The sequence below is a fragment of the Orussus abietinus genome, unplaced genomic scaffold, assembly GCF_000612105.2.
Source record: "Orussus abietinus isolate OABI.00-Male unplaced genomic scaffold, Oabi_2.0 scaffold71, whole genome shotgun sequence".
NCBI classification, from domain to species: Eukaryota; Metazoa; Arthropoda; class Insecta; order Hymenoptera; family Orussidae; genus Orussus; species Orussus abietinus.
In genome coordinates this window covers 409,004-430,298 of record NW_019394238.1, presented here as the reverse complement: position 1 = coordinate 430,298, position 21,295 = coordinate 409,004, and the positions used below count along the sequence as shown (strand labels likewise).

At 44.0% G+C, this 21,295-nt stretch overlaps 1 protein-coding gene across 1 annotated transcript in view; it reads right to left on the bottom strand.

Moving 5' to 3' along the window:
* The window catches only part of LOC105699912, a gene marked incomplete at its 3' end in the record, with an annotated part of 145,509 nt that overhangs the window by 76,612 nt on the left and 47,602 nt on the right, over window positions 1–21,295 (bottom strand). Inside the window, 1 exon segment of the mRNA XM_012425335.2 lies at window positions 13,214–13,276. Within this exon segment, the coding sequence (XP_012280758.2) occupies window positions 13,214–13,257 (44 nt within the window).

The following is a 21,295-nucleotide window of genomic DNA, read 5'->3' as shown; positions in this document are numbered from 1 at the left end:
CGACGAGTGGTTCCCGTAAACGGAACTGCGAACGAGGGAATGCCGGAAAGGGACGAACGGAGAGAGGAATGAAGGTAAAAAAGCATTACCCAAGATTCAATCATACAGTGTCGAGGGTGGACGGGAACAGGTCGAGAGGGGTGTCGTTGATCCATTCGCTTTACCCTCAGCGGTTGGAAAATCTGGGGATCCAGGAACGACTCTCTAGAAAATTTCCACCAGCGCCTCGGGTGGAGGGTTGATTTCGAGATTACGAGTTTAATTAATAGATTAAAAGCGCTTCTCAACTCGGTCCCGGGTAAAATTAGTCGGCATTCCTTTCTTGCCCTGGGCTACACCTATATCTCGTTTGATTTAAGATAGGGCGTAAAAATCATCGTCAATTGTTATTCCATAGTAACAGGTCAAGGGGAGAAATTATGCCTTCATTGCCGCGGGACATGTGTAATTTCAATCGATTCCCTGTTTGAAATGCAATTCACTGTTGCAACGAGGAGATAGATGAAACAGCAGAAAGCTGTCGTAATCCGGGTGTAATCGCGATGGCTTTTACTACTACTTTGTCTTGTTGTGGTAGGGCTTTATTTCAAATGCAGCTAATTTCCTGAAGTATATAGAATAGGGGTCAACAACGGAATACTAAGAAACATTTTTCTTTAATGGGTCGACAGAAAGAGATTTACGACTATTGCTGGAAAAAACATGTATTTTGTAGAACACATCGAGTATAAAGAACTCGCTTGATAAACTAGTTTGGATGCATTTCAGCGCCACAAGACATATCTGAGCTACGATTGCAATGCATTTTACATCCGTGCATATGCTGTTCAATTCAGACCACGGACGAATTAATTTAAATACTCAAATGTCGACTGAAATTAGTCAGCATTATTCCATGCAATTGGCTTGAAGGGAGCCGAGTTGTGATATGATGAAAATTTAAGGGATCTCATCGTTTAGCGAGAAGGAGAGATGAAGACAAGCACTATTAATATAAAACGGCAGCAGCTGTTTCTTATAGCAGTTTCGCTTCACAGCCTCCCGCAACGGACAGATTTTGGATATATATCACCGTTCTGTTGATTAATGAAGTTTTAAATTGGACCTACTTGAAATTAAATGGTTTTCCTTATTCTTTGGAATTTTATTTTCATTAGAATCTGTACCTGAATGTTGCTGAAAAATCAGTGTTCATGTAAAAATCTTATCAATTTTACACCTTACAATATCAATACGCACTTGTTAATTTTACCGATGGGAGTTAGAAGTCCATTGCACAAACGATTTTTAAAATAACACCTTTAAAAAATTAATATGCAGTTGAGTATTTTCGATAAAATTTAATATTTACATCGCGACATGTATTATATAACCATACGTGCTGTAATATATTTTCAGAGTTCGCATGTGAAAATTTGGAGATACTTCCTTTCATGCATGCGTTTTCTCATTGTCCTGAAGAGATATCGATGATATTTTACGAAACAACGTAAATCAGGTTTTTTTATATCTTAACTTTATTCTTGGCTTTTTACGAATCTCAGAAATTATTTTATGCAACAAACATTCAGTCACGCAATAATCAGTGAAGCGCCCACTCGTACTTGCGAACTTAAAACCAAATTTGTGTAATTGATATTTCAATGAACTGTTCCATAATTTATGATAAATATTCATGCTCTACCATCTGGAGCGTGGATTAATAATGGTCCATTTGTTACGATGTAATTTCAATCAGCCACTATGTCACAATCAATTTTATATTCGACACACGGTAGTGGATCATTACGTTTCTGTAAATAATTAACCAACGTTCCAATACAAGAAGTACACGTAACATTCATCTGTAAAGAAAATTACGCTACTAAGCCAAAGCAAAGAAAGCCACAAGCAACAATATACGAATAACTCGATTTTCGACCTCGAATGCTCTGAGACGTGCCATGGTAAAAATGTAATTCGTCTCAGTTTCAATATGCAAGCATCATTTAAAGATACTAAACAATATTATTGTGCCACAACTCAACACTGTAGGGCCCCATTGATCGATTTATATGTACCCAATGCCGGTTAGGAAAGACAATTAAGGTGAAGTGAAACTCCCCTCAAACTAGTCGACTCGAATAAGACACTTTTTTTTAAGGGTATTGGACCGGATCGTCTGAAACTTTGACACGTGACTTACAAGCACCTCGGAATTATGTCATTTAATACAATACCCAATATAATTCGACACAGCTGTCAATATAAAATACAACATCGGCAACGTACGTATTTAGAAAAATCCGTTTTACCGACATCGATCAAGTCAAAATCCGAGTTCACCGCGAGTTTCCAGCATCGCGCACGTAAAATTCTCGGTACGCATTTCTCCCCATAAACACGGGGTCATTCCGATCGGCGTTATCGATCGATCGAACTCCGATTGACCCGCACCGTTAGTTCTTGGTCTCTAGATGGCCACGCGATGCCCACACGTTCCAGGTGATTGGCCATCTTGCCCGACCGGTTACGCGAAGCCAATCGACTGGCCGATTGCTCGATTACTCGATTTCTCGATCACCTGGCCCGATCGGATATCTCATCGAGGGAATAAAAGCGAATGATTTGGAGCTTTCGATTCCGATCGACAAAACCCTCTCCTTTTCATAAAAAATTATACCTCCGTCCTGGCAACAAGACGCCCAGGTTGAGGCCACTTTCGGGTCTGGCACGGCAACAGTCGCATCGACAGCACTAAAGCACCAATGATATCTTTTGTATACGACCACCTGCATTCACTGCCAATGTCATACACAAAGACGTTAGAGCAAAAAGAGTTTTGTCAAAAATTATTAATTTAGGGATGGGTGGAATGAATATTATTGTAGCTGACTTGCAAAGAGAAGGTTCATTAAGGGCGCTCACCCCTCCAGCGATTTTGCAAAGCCTCATGGAGACAACGATTTTGAGCGTATTTCTAAACCGATCGAGCTGAACGAGTGCTCGTATTAAAGATAAAATGTTAAGCTATGTTTATATGGGAGCGATATTCGATAAGTGGTCATCTTCATATAAAAAAGTGCTACGACATAATTTAAATGCTCTTTTAACTAGGAAGGAGTTGCGTTATCGAAAATCGCTCCCAAGTGAACACACGTCAACGTTTTATCTTTAAAAGGAGCGCTCGTTGAATTCGATCGGTTTAGAAATACGCTCAAAATGGTCGTTCCCGTGAGGCTCTGCAAAATCCCTGGAATGGTGAGCGCCCTTAAGGGATCAATTGTTGTCAGCTAGGGGAGGTCTACGTCAGTTTGCGAATGACCGTAGTCTCGGGACTAGAGACCAGGTTATAGGTCGTGTACCTAGAACTCGACAGTTGAGTTGGTACTTACCCTCAGTTTATTTGGCCCCGGGTGGTACACGCGCTTACAATATCTATTCTAGTTCGCCAAACTGCTCCACCTGCGATGCACTTGCGCCCTAGCATTGCGGCGAACGTGATCGAGAAAACGGGTTAAAGGGTAGAAAGCCGACCCTCGCGAATGGTTACCAGAAGCATGCGACGCAAACAAATTGATCCACAAGGCGTGAGGTTTTCCGTCACAAGGTTCTCCACCGCGAAACTTGCTACGAGAGATAAGACACGATTCGGATCACAGGTTATCGAAATCTGACAATGAATATATATATGCCTTTACGGTCAGAAACGTGGCCGAGTTAATTTTATTTTCAACGAATATTTCAACGTATGAAAAAGAGGGTCCTTATCACCGAAATTTCAGGATGAATGCTAGTGACCACTAAAATTGAGCGCGTATATACGCTCCGGTGATAGTGACCAGGAAAACTGAGCGTACATATATATATATACACGCTAATGATGCAAATGGGTTAAAGGGCGAGCTCGCACCTCCGTCTCGCGGATCAGGGCCGAAATTATGTGTGACGGCCTAAGAAGACAAAAAGCTGATTAATACAAGGCGTTTGCAGACTCGCTCGCGACTTCCGGCAGTTAGCTGAATTTCTAATTAGACTTGTTAACTCGCTAGGAGCCTCTGGTGTTGGAAATCCCATTACCCCGACATCGAGCTGGATTATTTAATCCTGCCTTCGTCCCTCCAAGGATAGCCGAGTAAGTGACGTGTATCTTCCGAGTGACTCTTAGACTGAGTAAGAATAGATTTTCAAGGCTTGCTTTTTTTTTTTATATGAATTTATAACAGTTTGAAAATTAATCGGAGTATTATATCGAAATTAAATTGAAGTATTAGATGTCAGTCCGCAAAATGAAAAAATACCTGACAGGTACACCTACCCTGAGAAAAATGTAGTAATGTGCAATTACCACAACGAAATAGGGGACAGTCCTTACAAGAGATACGATATGCAACTACAGTGAGAAATAATTAGTTTACAAATGGTAAAATATACTACTAAATCAATCATTTCAAACTAAATTTCAATTACTACTACGCACCATTATGATGGATCAACTTGATTTCTCTCAGGGTACATATCTGTACGCGTATTCATGGCCCAATGCGAATTGTTAATATTGAAAAATTTTGGGAAATTCGGTAAGATACAAAATTATGCGTTTAATAGCGATAATATTTGGACGAAAATAACGATAATGAATCGCAATCAATTTTGTATATTCTAAACATGGTTTAAGGTATACAAATATTGCGTAAACATTCGAAGGACCATTCTAGGTCTTTTAGGCAAAGTGTCATATATATACCAAAACGTCAAAAATGATTATAAAACTTTTCTCCAAACAGGGTGCATCGAATAATTTGAATCTTCGGCACGTGATTATGGAGGCTCTAAGACCGCGATGCTCATGAAATTTCATTTTTCAAACAAGTATCCTGTTATATATCCCAGACTAGAACCACGGGCACATATATTTTTTTGAAAAATGAAATTTCACCAGCATCGCGTTCTTCCTTAGGGCCTCCATAATCACGTGTTAAAATTTCCAACGATTCGGTGTGCCCAGTTTGGAGAAAAATTTGATAAATATTTTGACGCCTTGTATGTATAGAATGACTCTTTCATATCACCTTAACAACGTCCAAGTAAAATACAATCCTCTCCGCATTTTGATGGGCAATTTAAGGGATTAAATGCGATTGAAGATAAAATACGATTTTTATCTGCAATTTAAGGGATTAAAATTCTAACGGCGTTCCTTATTTCACGCCGTGGTGGGCGTTAGGGTGCTCTTCATGTCCGAGGTTCATCGACTTTTCTTCCAGGAGAAATCGTCGGGCTTGCCCTTCGGCCTAATCGAGTTTTCCGTCCTGCGATAATTCAAGCCAGGAGGTTTAAATTGGTCAGGGACGTCAGACCGACGGGTCGCTAAAGCTAACAAATCCGGGAAGTGAATTACAAGCCGCATTTACGAGGCGAGTTTGTTGGAGGAGAGATATTATTTCGGCGCCGACGGTGACGCTGGTCTCGCGGAATGGAATGGACCGACCATGCAAGAAAATGCAATGAAACAAAATTTAATTCAACGTGTGCGATGGGGTTGGACGTGACACAAACGCGTCGTTTCTTAACATTTGTCGCAATGTTTATCACTGCAGAGTCAAAGTGTGACTTTTCAACTGCATTTAGCGCCATTCGTTGTCACGGTGCTCGGTTTATTTTTCACGGACTTTCCGCAGTTCGTTGCTAGAATCCGTTGAATTACTAATACTCAGGCACGTTCCTTTATCTCCGGGGAACTATAGGCATGGCAAGAGGTTCGTATTTTTCCTAGCAGTACCGAAGTGGATTCTACTTGAAATGCAACGATATCCATTCCTTATGTTACGTTTAGCATCTAGCAATGAAAATGCTTAAGATATTACTTTCTCCTCTTTCATTTAAAGTAGTAGTATAATGTAATTATTTAGGCGTCCTCCTTCTTTAAAACTACCTAATAAGGTCGACATAATCTAATAAGATATTTGTAGGTTTACACATTTTGAAATACTGCTTTCAAACATACGATTTGGTACATTGGAACATATTGATTTTATGAGTAAAATTATTAATCTAATTTCAATCACCAAATGCGTCGATAAGTGAAAGATCAATTTCAAATTAGCTCAACACGGTTTTCAAAACGAAACGATTAGAAATTACTTCGAACTAAATTTGCTGATAATTCATTAATGAAGGTGACTTCCCTTAAGACAAATAATTAATACAAATTTCAAATACAAGAGTCTGTATCCTGTCGCCTGTATATAATAATTTGCAACATACAAGAACCCAACCACCCCAAGTTGGACGCGATCGAATGGAATCACGCTATGGACGACTTCCAACTTTTCTCCAAACTGGGTGCACCGAATTATCTAAAAGTTTAACACGTGATTATGGAGGCGCCAGGGAAGAACGCGATGTTCTTGAATTTCATTTTTCGAAAAAAAAAATGTCTTTTTTTTGGTTCTTGTTCGAGATAAATACAAGTTTATATATACAGAATGTCCCTTTCATATCAGCTTTAACGATCCAGGCCCGTCCCCGATGGGATCGTTTTCTTCGGCCCCCTGGTTGGGTTATGGGTTAGAAACCATCAACGGCATTGCGAATTAGCGAAGCCACTCGAAAGCGTTTACTCGGCACGAGGGAATCGCAAGTCCTGTCTCTTGTCGTCCGTTTCGAGCATCACGAGCAGCTCCCCTATCCTGCGGGTTGATTTCCATAATCTTTCCGGTGGACGAGCACGACGACGTCCTCGGTGATTCCTCAAGGCGAACAACGGGATCAACGGGGGTAGCGCGAGGAGCAATAAACGTGGAACTACTCATGGGCGCGGGGAATCAGAAAAATGGGAATGGGTTTAATGTGGAGATGAGCATTTTGTTAGCACATTTCCCCTCGGCTTCCCACCCCGTCGAGAGGGAGGAACATCTCCAGCCCACTATCTCGCCGGTACACCACGAGCGAGGAAATTAACGCGAAAGTGCCTCTCGTTGGAAGGTAAGTCGGCTAAGTTAATCGTGCAGGGAAAGTGGAAGGGTATATAGCCCTTTCGATCCTACACCATAAACATATAATCTTAATAATTCATTTCAGATACTTGTAACGAAAGTCAGGAACTAAATCCATTTATTGCTACGGTTACAACTAGAGCACGCTATTTCCATTGCTTAGACATTTTTCGGACACGTATAAAAAAAATTCTGTTCTCAAAATTGTTACAACTGGATCCGATCTGCCCTACTTCGTTTGCACACGTATGCCCTGCATATACACTTACGTGTACAAAACGAAGTACATATTTTAACACAAATAATCGTAAATTATAAAATATACATAAATGAAATGTCACAAACTATATGTGAACAAATAATTCAATGTACTTTTTATTCCAAATTTATATATTTTATCCATATATCTGAATCTCTCGTCAGACATCCGTGTACAAGATTTGGGATTATTCATATTCACATACATGTATACGTACATGTGAACATACCTACGCGGGGGAGGAAGGAACGCGACGTGCTCGAATGAAAGGGAACGCGTCGCAGGCAGTCGGGCAACAATCGTCGCGGTCTAATCGGTGACAATGGCTTGGCGTTGCGTGCACTCGCGTAATTTCACGCACTCGAGGGCGCGACGAAGTCGGCCGTCCGTCTCTGGTCGGAGAGGTCGCAAGGGCGGTCCTCGGCCTCCGCGGGAAGGTTAAGGGCGCTCACCACTGCAGCGATTTTGCAGAGCCTCACGGGAACAGCGATTTTGAGCGTATTTCTAAACCGATCGAACTCAACGAGTGCTCGTATTAAAGATAAAACGTTAACCTGTGTTTACATGTGAGCGATTTTCGATGAGTGGTAATTTTCCCATAAAAAAAGTGCTACGACATAATTTGAATGCTCTTTTAACTAGGAAGGAGATGCGTTATCGAAAATCGCTTCCATATGAACCCACGTCAAGGTTTTATCTTAAAAAAGGAGCACTCGTTGATCTCGATCGGTTGAGAAATACGCTCAAAATCGTTGTCCCCGTGGAGTACCGTTTTCGTGATTTTCGGGTTCCTCGCGAGGAATTTGAACTTTTTTTTGACAACCTTTGCCAAATCTAGGAGGAGCGTCCAAGTGGAGGGTGCGGGCGTCCAGATGACACACCCGCTTCGACGCCAAGTCAGAGACGTTTAGCCATTGCGTGAGTCCTATACGTGTAAGGCACGCACATATTTTTCGATCGTCGCTAAACACCGTCCATGGTGCGTCGCGTCTACTTATTCGAGCGAGAAAGTACTTTTTGGTTACCTCCCACCGAATTCGATGTTAATGCCATCTAGCGGTGAAAGTCATCGTCCCTACTTTGGTGGTGAACGCCGTTAAGATCTGCGGAAGATCGCCCTCGGGAGGGTCGGGGTCGCCGACTCACAGGGCTCTAGGGATCGATCTGGACCACTCGCGGCACGAGTGGGACCTCGGAGAGGTACTCGTCGAACAAACAGAAATCTAGATATTCTACGGCGAATCGGGGATGTTTACTCAATGGCGCGCTCAGCCCGGCGATAACTGCTAATTCCGGTGATTAACGTCCTCGGGGAACCCCTTCGACGAGGAGGACTCGAGACGAGGACTTCCCGGCGAGCGAAGGCGTGGAGGCAATTGGAGATTGCGGCTGGTCCTGATAATTAGTCCGCCGCTAGTTTTAGCGTTTCCATTCGGCCGAGGACAAGAAAGTCACCTATTCTGTCTTTTACGGCGGAGCACCGCACGAGTTTAGAAGCCTGTAACGTCGAGTGCTCGAGGAAATCAAGTGGAATGGAAAAAAAGAAATGTACTGGTCGCGGGACACACGACCGAAGTAATCTTCAGCAATTCATTTGCATTACTTATAGACGGAGCTTCTATTCCCAAAATGAAAGGTCCAGCTTTCCAAATTATAGAGTTTGTTTCCTTTTCACTTTTTTCTCCATTTACTGAAGCGCTGTTTTCGTGGGTATGTACGTATGTCACGAAACAAAGGTACCGCTTTTTCAGCGTGTTCCGGTTCGTCTTTTGAAAATCGCCGATACACGTCCCCCCTAAATCGGGGTCGAGGTTGTCAAAAGTTTCATCGGATGAAAAAAATTTCGATCGCATGATCGAGATTCGGTGATTGGTTGATCAAACTCGACACAGTCGAGCCACCGCGAAGAGCCGTGCCGCCGAAGCCAGGCGCGTCTGCGCTTGGGGTACATCTAGTCACTTATATTAATTCCCATTGCATATGTATATACAGACTGATGTATTCACCAACATATACGTGAAAGTTGACACAAAATACTACTCGGTATTCCGTAATGTACACATTCGCCCGGCTAGGAAAGAAGACTATATAGGCTCGCTCGAGATAGGATGGATAGCGTTACGTCGCTATGTCGCACGTATATATTATATATACACACACATACGGAATACATGGCGTCACAGGCTTGGGATGTGGGAAAGAGAGAGGGGATACATTCCAATGCGTAACGCTTCTTCGTTACATCTAATCTTTTCCAGCATTTTACTCCTCAAATGGTGGAGGGTCGAGCGCCGCATAAGAAGTTATACTTGAAAAATATTTTATACGATAACGATCTTCGTAAACTCTGGAACGTTCTTCCGACGTTTGGGCAATCATGTCCGAATCTAATCGGGATGTGGCTCGTAAACGAGGACACGTGTAAAAGAAACGGGGTAGGCCACGATAAGGGGGCATCGAAAAGCTGCAATTAGCGTCGTGGGATGATCGTAGGAAGAGTGTTCCTGCAGAGAGTACCCCGCAAAGGAGGGAGTTAAGGTCCATTTAAATCGATGTCGGAAAAACGGGAATGCCATTCATTTTCCGGGACGACGTGCGGAAATTTACGATGATGTACGATGAACGATTGTCCGCTGACGTGAACGAGCAAAAGCGGCGTCTCGGGGAAAAAGGAACGGCTCGTAGGAAAATATATCCGGAAGGTAAAAGCCAAGGGTGGACAAAGGATAAGTGGCCTCCGCCGTCGTCAACGCTGCCGTTGACACGGACATTGACACCGGCGTTGACACCAAAGCCATTGGTCAGGCCGAGGTCGTCCCTTTGACCACGGGGCTATATCGCAGCGGCGGTAACGCACGGCTCGACCCGGAAAGCGTAAAGCGTCCCAAACGTCCCCGGGGAATATTAAATCTCGCTCCGATTATAAATGGCGGCAAAATGAAAGCGAAAATGGAAGTCAAAAAACACGAGGCCCCGGTAACCCCCTGTAACGCTCGAGCGGAGCACGTCCCCGGCGCCGTGATATTCGCGACCGGACGCCGGAGGGCGCGAATCGTTTCGAAAAATCAATCGCGCCTTCCGAGCGGGTCTCCGCGGCTCGATGGGTCCACCGGAGGACTCATGAAATCATAAACGACCCTCTGTGCCGACTCGCGGCGCAAAAGCGTACCGCGGCCCGAACGAAATGAAAAGCGAGTCTAGGGGGCCGCGCGGCGCGCCCCCCGCGACGACTCCACCGGAAGTAATTCACCCCAAATCGATCCGGCCGTGCCGATTGTTCGAACACCGAAGGCCCCTAAGTAGTTAATTGATCCGCGCCGTAATGCGCCCGGCCTCTCCGCGGTAATAACTGATCATTAATCCGCTCCGTTACGGCGGACGTTAATCAGCTGCGAGGCTGGGATACTTCTATGTTTCCCTTTTGCTTCCTTTGGGTCCTGCTCGTTTTCCCCGGATCGCTGAGTCGCGGATTTGCATAGAGACCGATGCACCGGGGCAACGGTTATGCATCGGGCTTCTTTCACCCGGAGAACGCATCGGCGACCTACCACCCACGTGCAGACCCTCGCCGCAGTCCGGGCTCGTTCTTCGGATACTTTTCCGAATGCTTTTACTTAATACCAATACTATATTCTTAATAGTATTATTCCTGATACTTATTAAGTTTGTTCCGAGAGCTTTTCAACGATTCGTGGCGATCGTATCAGAAGTATACCGAATAAGTATATCAGCAACCGAGGAAAACGATTAGGATAGTTTGCACGACGTCTAAAGGGTGTACTCTTCTTCCGGTGAAGTGACGATGAGAACGGGGTTTGGTATTTACTCGGATGATCTTCGGACAGGGACTTATCTAGCGTGCAAAATCGATAATCGCATACCTACACCCGGAAAACGATATGGACCGGTATCCATAAAGCCCCTTTCCGGCCTTAAAAATGATTGAAAAACTCAATTGATCTGGAAACTATCGTAAATGCATTTTTTTACCATCCGTATAGAATTAACTATAGTGGAGCCAAGAATTTCCTAAGCAGGAAACATTTCGATTGCCGTAAGTAATTTTGTTTACAAAGGAAACTTTCAGCTCAGTACAGGAAAATGTGTCTTCTAAGCAAATATGCGTAACAAAAAATATCCAAAAAGGTATGCGAAAAGCTAAGACAACCGCTTTTTCGTGAAAAATGGGAATAATAAAACGTGACGAGTACTACGAAAGTAGCAAGGGAGAGTGCAAAATCGGCATTCACCGTCTCGAAGAAAAGATCGATTTGTAAACTGTTGAAGTTGTCTCCGACCCCTTTAGCGAGGCTAAGTTCAGTCTCTTGTTGCCAGATTCAGACTTTAGATTCGCTCCGACGAGAAGGTCGTTCGGTGCACGCGAGCACCGATCGAGGGTGCGTACGAATCCCGAATGCGGAAAGGGAACCCTTTCAGGGAATATTCCGGGGGGGAGGAGGAGGAGGAGGAGGAGGACGCGTCACCGCGTATGTACACGTCGGCTCGGAAACGCCGAATCCTTTCAACCTTTTAAATCCCCTCGACGATTTACATTTTCATCCGTTACCCCCGGGTGTCGAAGGATAAAAATGCTAATTCTCGCCGTTTCTATGCCTCTGACTCCCAAGGAAACTCAGGACGATGGAATCGGCTATCGAAGGAAGGGAAAATCTGCACCAAGGAATATGGGCGCTTCTATTCCTTTCAGAAATTCTTCGAGTTCTCTTTTTGGGGAGTTGAAGGTCTCCTACTGATAACTTTACCTTTCCATCCGTAATTCCGTCTACGATGTCAATCCGTACATCCGTTGCGTTTTTCTATTTACCAACTTATACTTCTCATTGTTAAATATTTAATCAATATTTAAAATGAATAAGCATCGTTACATTTGTCCCGACATGTGTTGCAATTGTATTCTGTACTAATGCCAATTGTAACAAAGACATTCAGTACGGAATATAAAGTTGTCAATTTTTCATGAACTTTTAAAGCGATCGAACGTACACTATTTTTTAGTGGAAGGTTCGATTAATATATGTACTCCGTTTCAATCGTGAGAGTTCGTGACCATCAATTAAATAATCAGGGACGTAAAAATTGTTACAATTGATCTCGGTTTCCTCTACACGGCGAACAACTAGTGCGAGCACTTCAGGATCTTACAAAAAGTAAAACACACGGAAGCTCTCAAGTTACATTATCATTTTCAGCTTTATGCCCCACTAGATCCACTGTTGCTAAGTTTTAACAAGCGCGATATATCTCCGAGAGTAACCACCCTTCAAGCGAGCATAGTATGAAGAACAAACTGATGTATTTATTGCACGTACTTAAATACTGTTTAAAACACTGCACACGCGGAAAAATCGTGTTTTGTTATTTCGCTAGTTAAACAAGTTCATAGCCAAACGGTACATTTCAGTCAACTCTTGTAGCTTCGATATTTTTCATTCTTTTCCTTAAACACGAGGAATCCACGAATGTAAATGCATTCAATCGGTGAATTACGTTTCAAAGTAAACAACTGTTTTAAATTCCTCGTTGTTTCACTGGCTATTCGTCTATTCGTTAATACGAAACTGTCTTGGAAGAAATATCTTGAAATATGCAGAGCAATCTTTCGAGGGATCAGTGTTACTGCATATCTAAAGACATTGCCATTCCGAAACAGTGGTTAGTTTTTGTATCTAGACGCATTACAGGGGTCTCTCCAAAATACACCTTTCCAGAGACATCCATTTCCGTTATCTCACGAAATGGCATACCCTAACCGAGGCCGTATCGTCCGGAAGAGATCCCGGAAACGTCGTGATAATATTTCTTTCATTTCCACTTGGAGATATATCTCGAGCGATTCATGGAAACTGCAGGTCCTTCGTACCCGAATTTCCCGGTTAGGCGTCTCGTAACAATTCGCGAGGGATGGTCAAGAACGTGAAGTAAGGACGAAAATGAAGAGCAACAGAAGTTTACTTACTCTGGAGCAGGATTTCTCCAGCGCTGTGTGCCAGCGCGCGCCATCAGGCATCAACGACCCAACCTGGAAACCAACAAAAACTCTCATTAATCATTGAAATCGTGGCTCACCGTTCATATCCATCAGCACTATTCTCTAAATAAGGCAAAACATCCATCCGAATAACTCCTCTTCGAGTTTCGAATTTATTCCACCAATAAAAATTAAATTAAAAAAAAAGAAGTGTAAACAGTGAATGCATCTCCGTGATCACATCACCTTAAGGACTCCCATCAATGCCCTAATTCTTGAATCGACATTTGTCGCAAATCTTGATAAGGTAACTTTGGGTAATAAGGCCCATGGGCCTTGCTCCCCACAAAGTTACCTCATTATTCACTACATAATCCATGTATATATATTTTTTGAACCAAGCCTCAAAAATCTTGAAAATATTTGAAAGGTCAGTTGCCGAAGTCACGAAATGCTCCCTCGACTCGGTAGGAACGTTTCTCCGTCTCCAAAATCCCTTAGACACGGACTTCGAATGTTTTGTGAATGATTTCTCGACCGGAGGGCTCCCCAGAGGCCAACGTTTATATTATGTAAGCACAGGGGTAGTTGGCTTACTGCAGCGTCCGTCTCGTTCATATCTCGGCCGAGTGGTGGCACTTCAGTCCTCGACCACGTTTTTGCCTTCTACGTGGGCTCTCTCCGACTGCACTTCCCGGGGCAGGCCCCCCTCGAGAATCCCTTTTCCTCTCGGAACACGATGTTCCCTGTTCCCGGCTCCCTGTTTCGCGAACCTCGGCAAGGAGTTGCCCGGTTCTCCGGAGCAGAATTCTCCAGGTAACGGCACCGCCGCTGTCGCGGCGCGCCATGTTTCTGCAGCCTTTAGAACGCACGGAACTCCACCGTGGTGAAGTAGCAGCAGCTGCAGCTGCACTTTTGCTCCTCCCACGTAGACCTCGGCCATACTTACGCCTTTACGGTCGTCCCTGGAGTTTCTCTAATTACACTTTCCGTAGCTCCTCGACAATGATCGCGAGACTTCCTTCGCAATTTCGCGGCTAGGTTGAATGGTTAAAGACCGAGCAATTTCTGCGTCGGAAGACTCTTCTCATTGTAGCGTTTGTGCCTAGCCGGGCTTTTATATTCTCATATTCGCGTCCTGCCTCTTGTCATTTCATATTTTGGATAATTAGGAGATGAACCGAGTTAACTTATTTATTATTACCCTTGTTGGGACAAATGTTAAAATGAACGTGTTTACATGGCAGCGAGCGTCTCTTCGAACTAGATTAAGCCCCGATTAAGCACTGCTTGTCTTCGCAGATGTTTTGGATCGTCCTCGACTGATCCAATACAGTAGCGTTGATTTAGAGTTACATTTTGCTGATCAATAAATCGATTCGACTGTATGCTACCGGTTCGAGCATACTTGCGTTCGAACCGCGCAACCCTTCGCGCCGTCGTAACCTCTTCCTCTTCGACCAATCGGCTGTATTGCAAAACGCATCCCGTTTGCTCTCAACCTATCCTCGGAGATCCCTCCAAAACTCTGCCCTTGCAAAATTATCTCGGAGGTCTCCTTATGCTAAGATTTCCATCACCAAGGTAGAATTTGTTCATCCTAGAAAAAAAGGAACTTTATCCGGCACCGACGCAAACGGCCATAACTTCCAACACGAACTTTTTCGCTCGAGTCGTAACATACAAAAGTGTAGCACAGTTCACTGTTCCGTATACAAATAAACATACATAATTACACGAATATACTCGCGTGAGTTTTTGTTAAAGTTAGCGCGAGATCAAACTCACTGTAGAGAGTAGTGCACGGAACATGTTTGATGGACAAATTGACCTATCCAAATGTCCGTTCCCCCAGAGCATTCGTATTATTTGTGCTCGTGATTATTTGCCACGTAAGAGCTACTGTGTCAGTTACTCTCCAGATCCGCAATACCGCATCACGTATGCTCTCGGATATTGTGAAGAGTCGTGACACGATTTCGAGCAAGCTCTTCTCGTAGAGTCCTTCGACGGTTAAAACCGCTCACTGTTGTTGGCTGAACTTCACCCGGAAGTAATCCGGATCGTTCTTCTGTGTGCCGTGTAGACAAAAACATTTTTGCTGACTGAATTTCCGCTCGAACTAGCCAGGATTTGCCATTTATGCAACTCGACGTGGCTTTCAACGGAATATGAGCAACTTTCACTCGTTTTTCATCAATCTCTCGACATTTTTGGTTCAAAATCTACGAAACCACCGTTTCTTATTACTACACGCCTTTTGATTCGAATGCGAGTAGAAACTAACGAAAGATCATTCATCGCCGTTAATTCATATTCTATTAATTCTCGACGTGTACCTCTTTAGTATCCTTCAATTGTAAACATGAAATATAAAGCACTTAAAGATAAGAACAATGTCGTCCTGTCCTGAACGCTAGACTTGGAACAATGTCGATAGAAAGACTTGAAACGCAAAGTCGCGTCACGTTCAATGTTGACCGCGAAAGGTTAATTCCACCTAAATTTGGCTTAAATCGAATTAATCAACGCTTTTAAACATCACCAGCAAGTTCCATTTTTTTTATAGTTCTCCATGGTGAACCTTTTCAGGAAAGTTTCAGCAGCGGAACGTCGCGCTAATATATGCAGTTGCAGGAACGAAGTCAAGTAGTGATCATAACCGCTCCAGGATGCTCAATTTCGATCTACGATCATGTGGTTACTTTTTTAAACGACCTTTCGCGACGTCGCAACCGTAGGAGTCAAGCCGAGCCGAAGTAGCGGCCGTAACCGCAGTTCCTAAGTCCTCTCGGTCGACCTCCGCCTTTATTACCCTCATGGAGCCCTGCAATCGCCTTTATAATTTCTCTAATCTCGCTCTCCGACGACTTCCTCGCCCTGGCGCGGTTAAAACGAGTAGTTAAAGACCGCGCACTCGTGGACGTCGCGACGAGGCTCGGTTGGACTTCTTTTGTGTCGGCTCTCGGCAGGATCCCAGGGTGTCGGCGTGTGATAAGTGTGGCGCGAGTGTAGGTACGAGGATCCTCCTCGACGAGATGAGTGCCTCTTTTCCTTTGGTCGCCATCGACCCGCTGGGCCAACGAGCACACGAGCCCGCCATCGCGTGAGCCACTGGAAACGTGGATTCCGCAATGGACCCGGCTCCAAAAGAAAGAACTCATCGACAATGTCCTCCCTTCAAGAATTAATGAAAGTTCCCGAGAGAAATGAATTAATCAGAACATCGTTAGGTAACGACTTGGAGAGGAAAGTTTCCATATTTCCGATGGTGCCTTAATTTCGGATAGCGTGATAATTCGTAACCCAGTACCTAGATCGCGTTGCTAACAGAAATTAACAGGAGCTCTTGCTGTCATGTTAAATCTGTGATGTCGCCGTGAGCATTAGAGCTACGGGGACGGAACAAGAAATAATTTTTTAAATATTGTAAAAACCGAGCTTTTGAAGATGTCAACTTCGAATACAGCTGTAGCGCAATGGTACTATAATAGAGTTCGAGGGCATGATTACACGTACGCTAAGGTTGAAGTCTAATTACAGACTCAATCTGTAAATTAAAAGTACTAAGTGAACTCCGTGTTATTTGGAAAAAATTACGCATTGTCCCTCGAGACGACTGGAGCTATATCACGTATCGCAGTAAATCTTATGACGTACAGTAATTATGAAAGAGTGGCTTAGTCGTGCTGCCATCCTTACTGTTTCCCTTTTAATCTCAAGTTTCTTTCTATCTCTGTTAAATAAAATCTAGGTCTCTCTTACTGTCTTGCTTTGCTGATTCGTTGTCCCCGCTAGAGGCAGCGATAATCGATTTCGACCAGGAACTAGGTTATGCAAGGACGCCGGCGGCTCGCAATTCAATGATACCTATACGTAATCATGCACAAAATTCCAAACCGAGTGCGATGGTGCATGCAGTTATACATACGGTTGGTTATCCACGTAGGCAATCAAATAAATGGCCGATCGATTGCGACGCGTACCGTTGCACATGCTCCGTTAGATGACGTATCAAATAAATTTAGTTAAAGTCCTAGATTGCATTTCGCGTGTATTTTCGAAAACGCGAAACTTAAAAGAACACGGTTTCCTCTCAGGCGGTCCCGACTAAAAATTGGAGAAAAATAAACATGTCAAGTACATTTTTAGGTTGGTCCGTTTCTGCACTTTCCAGAGACACGAACGCGGACTCAGCGCTCGAGAAACTGTGGAACAATCAGAAGTTGGCTTTTCGCCAGCTGGTCATGTCGGCTACAGGATATAATGTAATTCGTCGAGTAAACGGCGAATGTGTTCCAACAATTATCTCCTAAGCGGCCGTTAGTTTGGCAGGAAACCTGGGAAAATTAAGGAACACCAACCCGGACTACAGCGGATAGAATTTCAAGCAACCCCCTCCCCGTCATCCCCGACATCCGATCTAAGAGTTCCGCCAAATCCGGAGAAGTATCCTCGACGACGGCATTAAAAATGCAAAAGCTACGCCGGGCCAAGGAGGAAACAAAGTGGACGCGGATCGTAACGAGCAAGTGGCAGAGGATAAACGAAGGGCCGGCCTAGGGAAACGATGTAACGACTTTCCCCCGAAGAAACTCCTCGTCATTAAAACCGACATAGCGAGTGCTCTCGAATGCGAACCCGGTTTCCGTTCGAGCCAAGATACAACGGCGACTTAGAGGCCGCTTTGTCGCCCAGTTGCTCAGTTGCTCCTCGCTAACCCAATTCGCATTCGCACCAGCTTAACCGTGAATCGCCCTGTCGAGATGATCCCCCGGCCCGCTTCTTCTGGGCTCGTTAGGAAGCGTCGTCTCGGATGCGCGGAAATTAGGACGTGAAATCGTTTGGTCAGAAAGGAGTGCACTCGGTGACCAGAACAGGTCGCGTACATCTACGATCCAGCAGCCGGGTCGCCCCTCATCGGCGCGCGCCACCCACCGGTGGGTGGTGGGTGGTGGGTGGTGGGCGGTGGGTGATGATGTCACATCGGTGACGCGCGCCGTCCTCGACGAGCGAGGTTCAACGACCCTTTAGCCGAGAGGAGTGAATTTTTATTGACCAGGGTGGTCCACGTGACGACCCAATTATCGGGACATGTCTTTTGTCGAAGAGTGGTTAAAAGAACACCTGAATGAGGCGAGCCATTTCAACGACTCGTTCGACTGCTGATGAACGATAACAATGGAACCTTCGTGAAACAAGTAGAATTTTCTTTGCAATGTTCCTCTTTTTCCCCGTCATCCTCGCCGCGCGGTCGTATTGACGGATCGTCTGGCGAGTAACAAAATACGCCGAGGATTCAATGGCTGCGGGGCTAAACAGCGCGACTCTTCCGGAGATTCAACGCCGTTCAAAGGAACGCTTTTTGTATCGAAGCGCCGACTTACGTAGGTAGGCTCTTTGTGGCTATTGGTTCGCGTTGATACAGTCTTAGAATGGTAATGACGTCCATCTCCAACTCCTTTGGGGTTTGGTACATTTTCTATAGACGCTCGTCTATTGAAATGACTAATTTTATATAAATTTGTAATCACTTAAAAATAGATAAAACGGTCATAGAATGACTTTTGCGTTCGACTAACGACGCAAAAACGGCAGTAATCGGTACGATGGCTTCAATATACCAATATTATGTAAAAATAATTTGTGAGATTAAATTAATTTTCTCACAAATGAATGTCGGTGCAACATTCTTAGGTTTCCAATAACAGATGATAATGATTAATAATTTTAAAATGCCGAACTGGTTTCAATCGCCAGCTAGAAAGGAATGGAGCAAATAAAATTGTTTATCGCCACGCAATACACGATCGACTGTGAACATCCTTTTAGCATGTTAAAAGAAATTAAATAGAGAGAGACTTTAGATTTATCCTATATATCCGATGCGGTTGCCTTCACTGTCCATATAACATTCTTTAATATTATTCAAATTTTTTGCAAATTTTAAGCAAATTCACTCAAGTTAGACGTAGTTTTTGAAGTTAACTTTTTATCGTATACGTGAACAGCCCAGTGACATGTAAATTACGTACATCCATCGTAAAAAATATAAAGTTAAGGGTTTAAAAAAGTAGTTCTGAATCGCGCTTTAGCAAAATCGCTGTACCGAGAAAGCGTTTCGGAGGGCTTTGAATAATCTCTTTCCTTTCGACTAAAACAATCTCACCATAGTGAAAAACGTTACGCGCACCAAGAAACTGTGCACGCGTTTCACGTGTCATCGTGTACATGCATCGTCACGTGTGCGCACGTGTATCGTGTACGTGCATCGCTACGCGGGTGCACGTGTCATCGCGTACGTGTATCGCCACGCGTGTGCACGTGTCATCGTATAGGTGCATCACCACGTGGGAGCATGTGTCATCGCGTACGTGTATCGCCACACGGGTGGACGTCTAGAATGTCACGGCGCAGCTAACCCACATACAACTGCAACACGCCCCGACGAGGACAGATTTCCGCCTAGAGTATACGAAACAGGCGAATAACGCGACGGAGGGGATTCGCTAGTTATGAAATTTTTTTTGCGAACGCAGCCCGACGAATGCGTCGGCGGGCCACAAGAGGAGCCGCGATTTCAGCAGTATTACGCGCCCGGACTTACCCTCCACCTGGACGCCGCGTGGGGGCAACCGGGCTTTCTCTTTTTCTCTTCTTCCCTTCGCTTTCTCCCTTCCTGCTCGGTCTCTTCTTCTCCCTCCACGCCTATCCGTGCTCCCACTTTTCCACTTCGCTTTCCATTCACGAGACGTGATTGCAGTCTGCATATTTTATGAGCCTACCCAGACCATCCGTTCATCCATCCGTTTACTCGTTCATCCGTCTGCTTTTTCCTCTCCTTCGCGCTAACCTTGTCCTTCGGTCAAATCTCTTCCTGATATTTGGCGCACATTCCCGTTTGTACCGGTCAGCCACCGTTGGCGAGGTTAAGGTTGATATGAAAGTGTTATATATCCAAACCAAAAAATTAAAATATTTATAAAACTTTTCTCCAAATTGGGTGCATCGTATCATTTGAAACTTCAGCACGTGATTATGAAAGCCCTAAGGGAGAACGCAATGGTCGTGAAATTTCATTTAAAAAAAAAAAAATTTTCTACTTATCTCGGGCACGAACCAAAAAAACGACATATTTTTCTCGAAAAATTAAATTTCACGCGCATGCGTCACGAGCACTGCGTTCTTCCTTAGGGCCCCCGGATAGTCACGTATTAAAGTTTCAGACAATTCGATGCATCCAGTTTGGAGAAAAATTTCAACATGAAACAATATATGTCAATATTAAAAGGAAGGTAACAACTGTCGGCATAATTGTCGGAAATGGAAATGTACACGTTATCAAGCTGGCGGTATACAATCAATTGTTTCATAATCATTATTTCATATCTACATGAAGATCTCTACGAATTCTTATTACAGTTTCTATGAATTCTGTGCTAGGGTGTTGTACAGTGATTTTACGTTTTAGGAATTAGTCCATCGTGTAAGGTAATACCTAAACTTTCATACATCACACTTAGAAAAGTATCACTTTGTTAGTGATGTTTTTGTTAAGTGTGACTTTGCGTTAGTGATCTGCGTTTTGAAAATGATTACGTGAAAATGTATTTTAACATCATAAACACGAACTCATTTTCTATAAACACCAGGGAACAAGCTCTGAATTAACGTAATTTAGATTTCGACAAAAATTCGTGTAATGAGTTAAGCACTTATGGTACAGCCAAAAGCTGGTCCCCTCCGGAAATAAAATAAACGACTCAATGAGCTTTTTGTCCTCGACGGTCTTTCTACCTCCGCGTGTATTTATCTTGTTCACGATTCTTGTCATTCACGAGACGTGATTGCGGTCTGTATGCTTTATGAGGCTGGCCGACCAACCGGGTCATTCATCCACCCTTCCTGGTTCTCTTTCCCCAATCGCGTTAACCTTGCTTTTTTGGGGACGTTCTTACGAATGCCCTTTGGCACCTTTTCCCTTTTTCCTCATTCACCGCGACCATTGCTCCGGTTTATACTTGGTGGAACGGCCAAAGTGACCGAATTCCAGCTTCCGGTGAAGACACT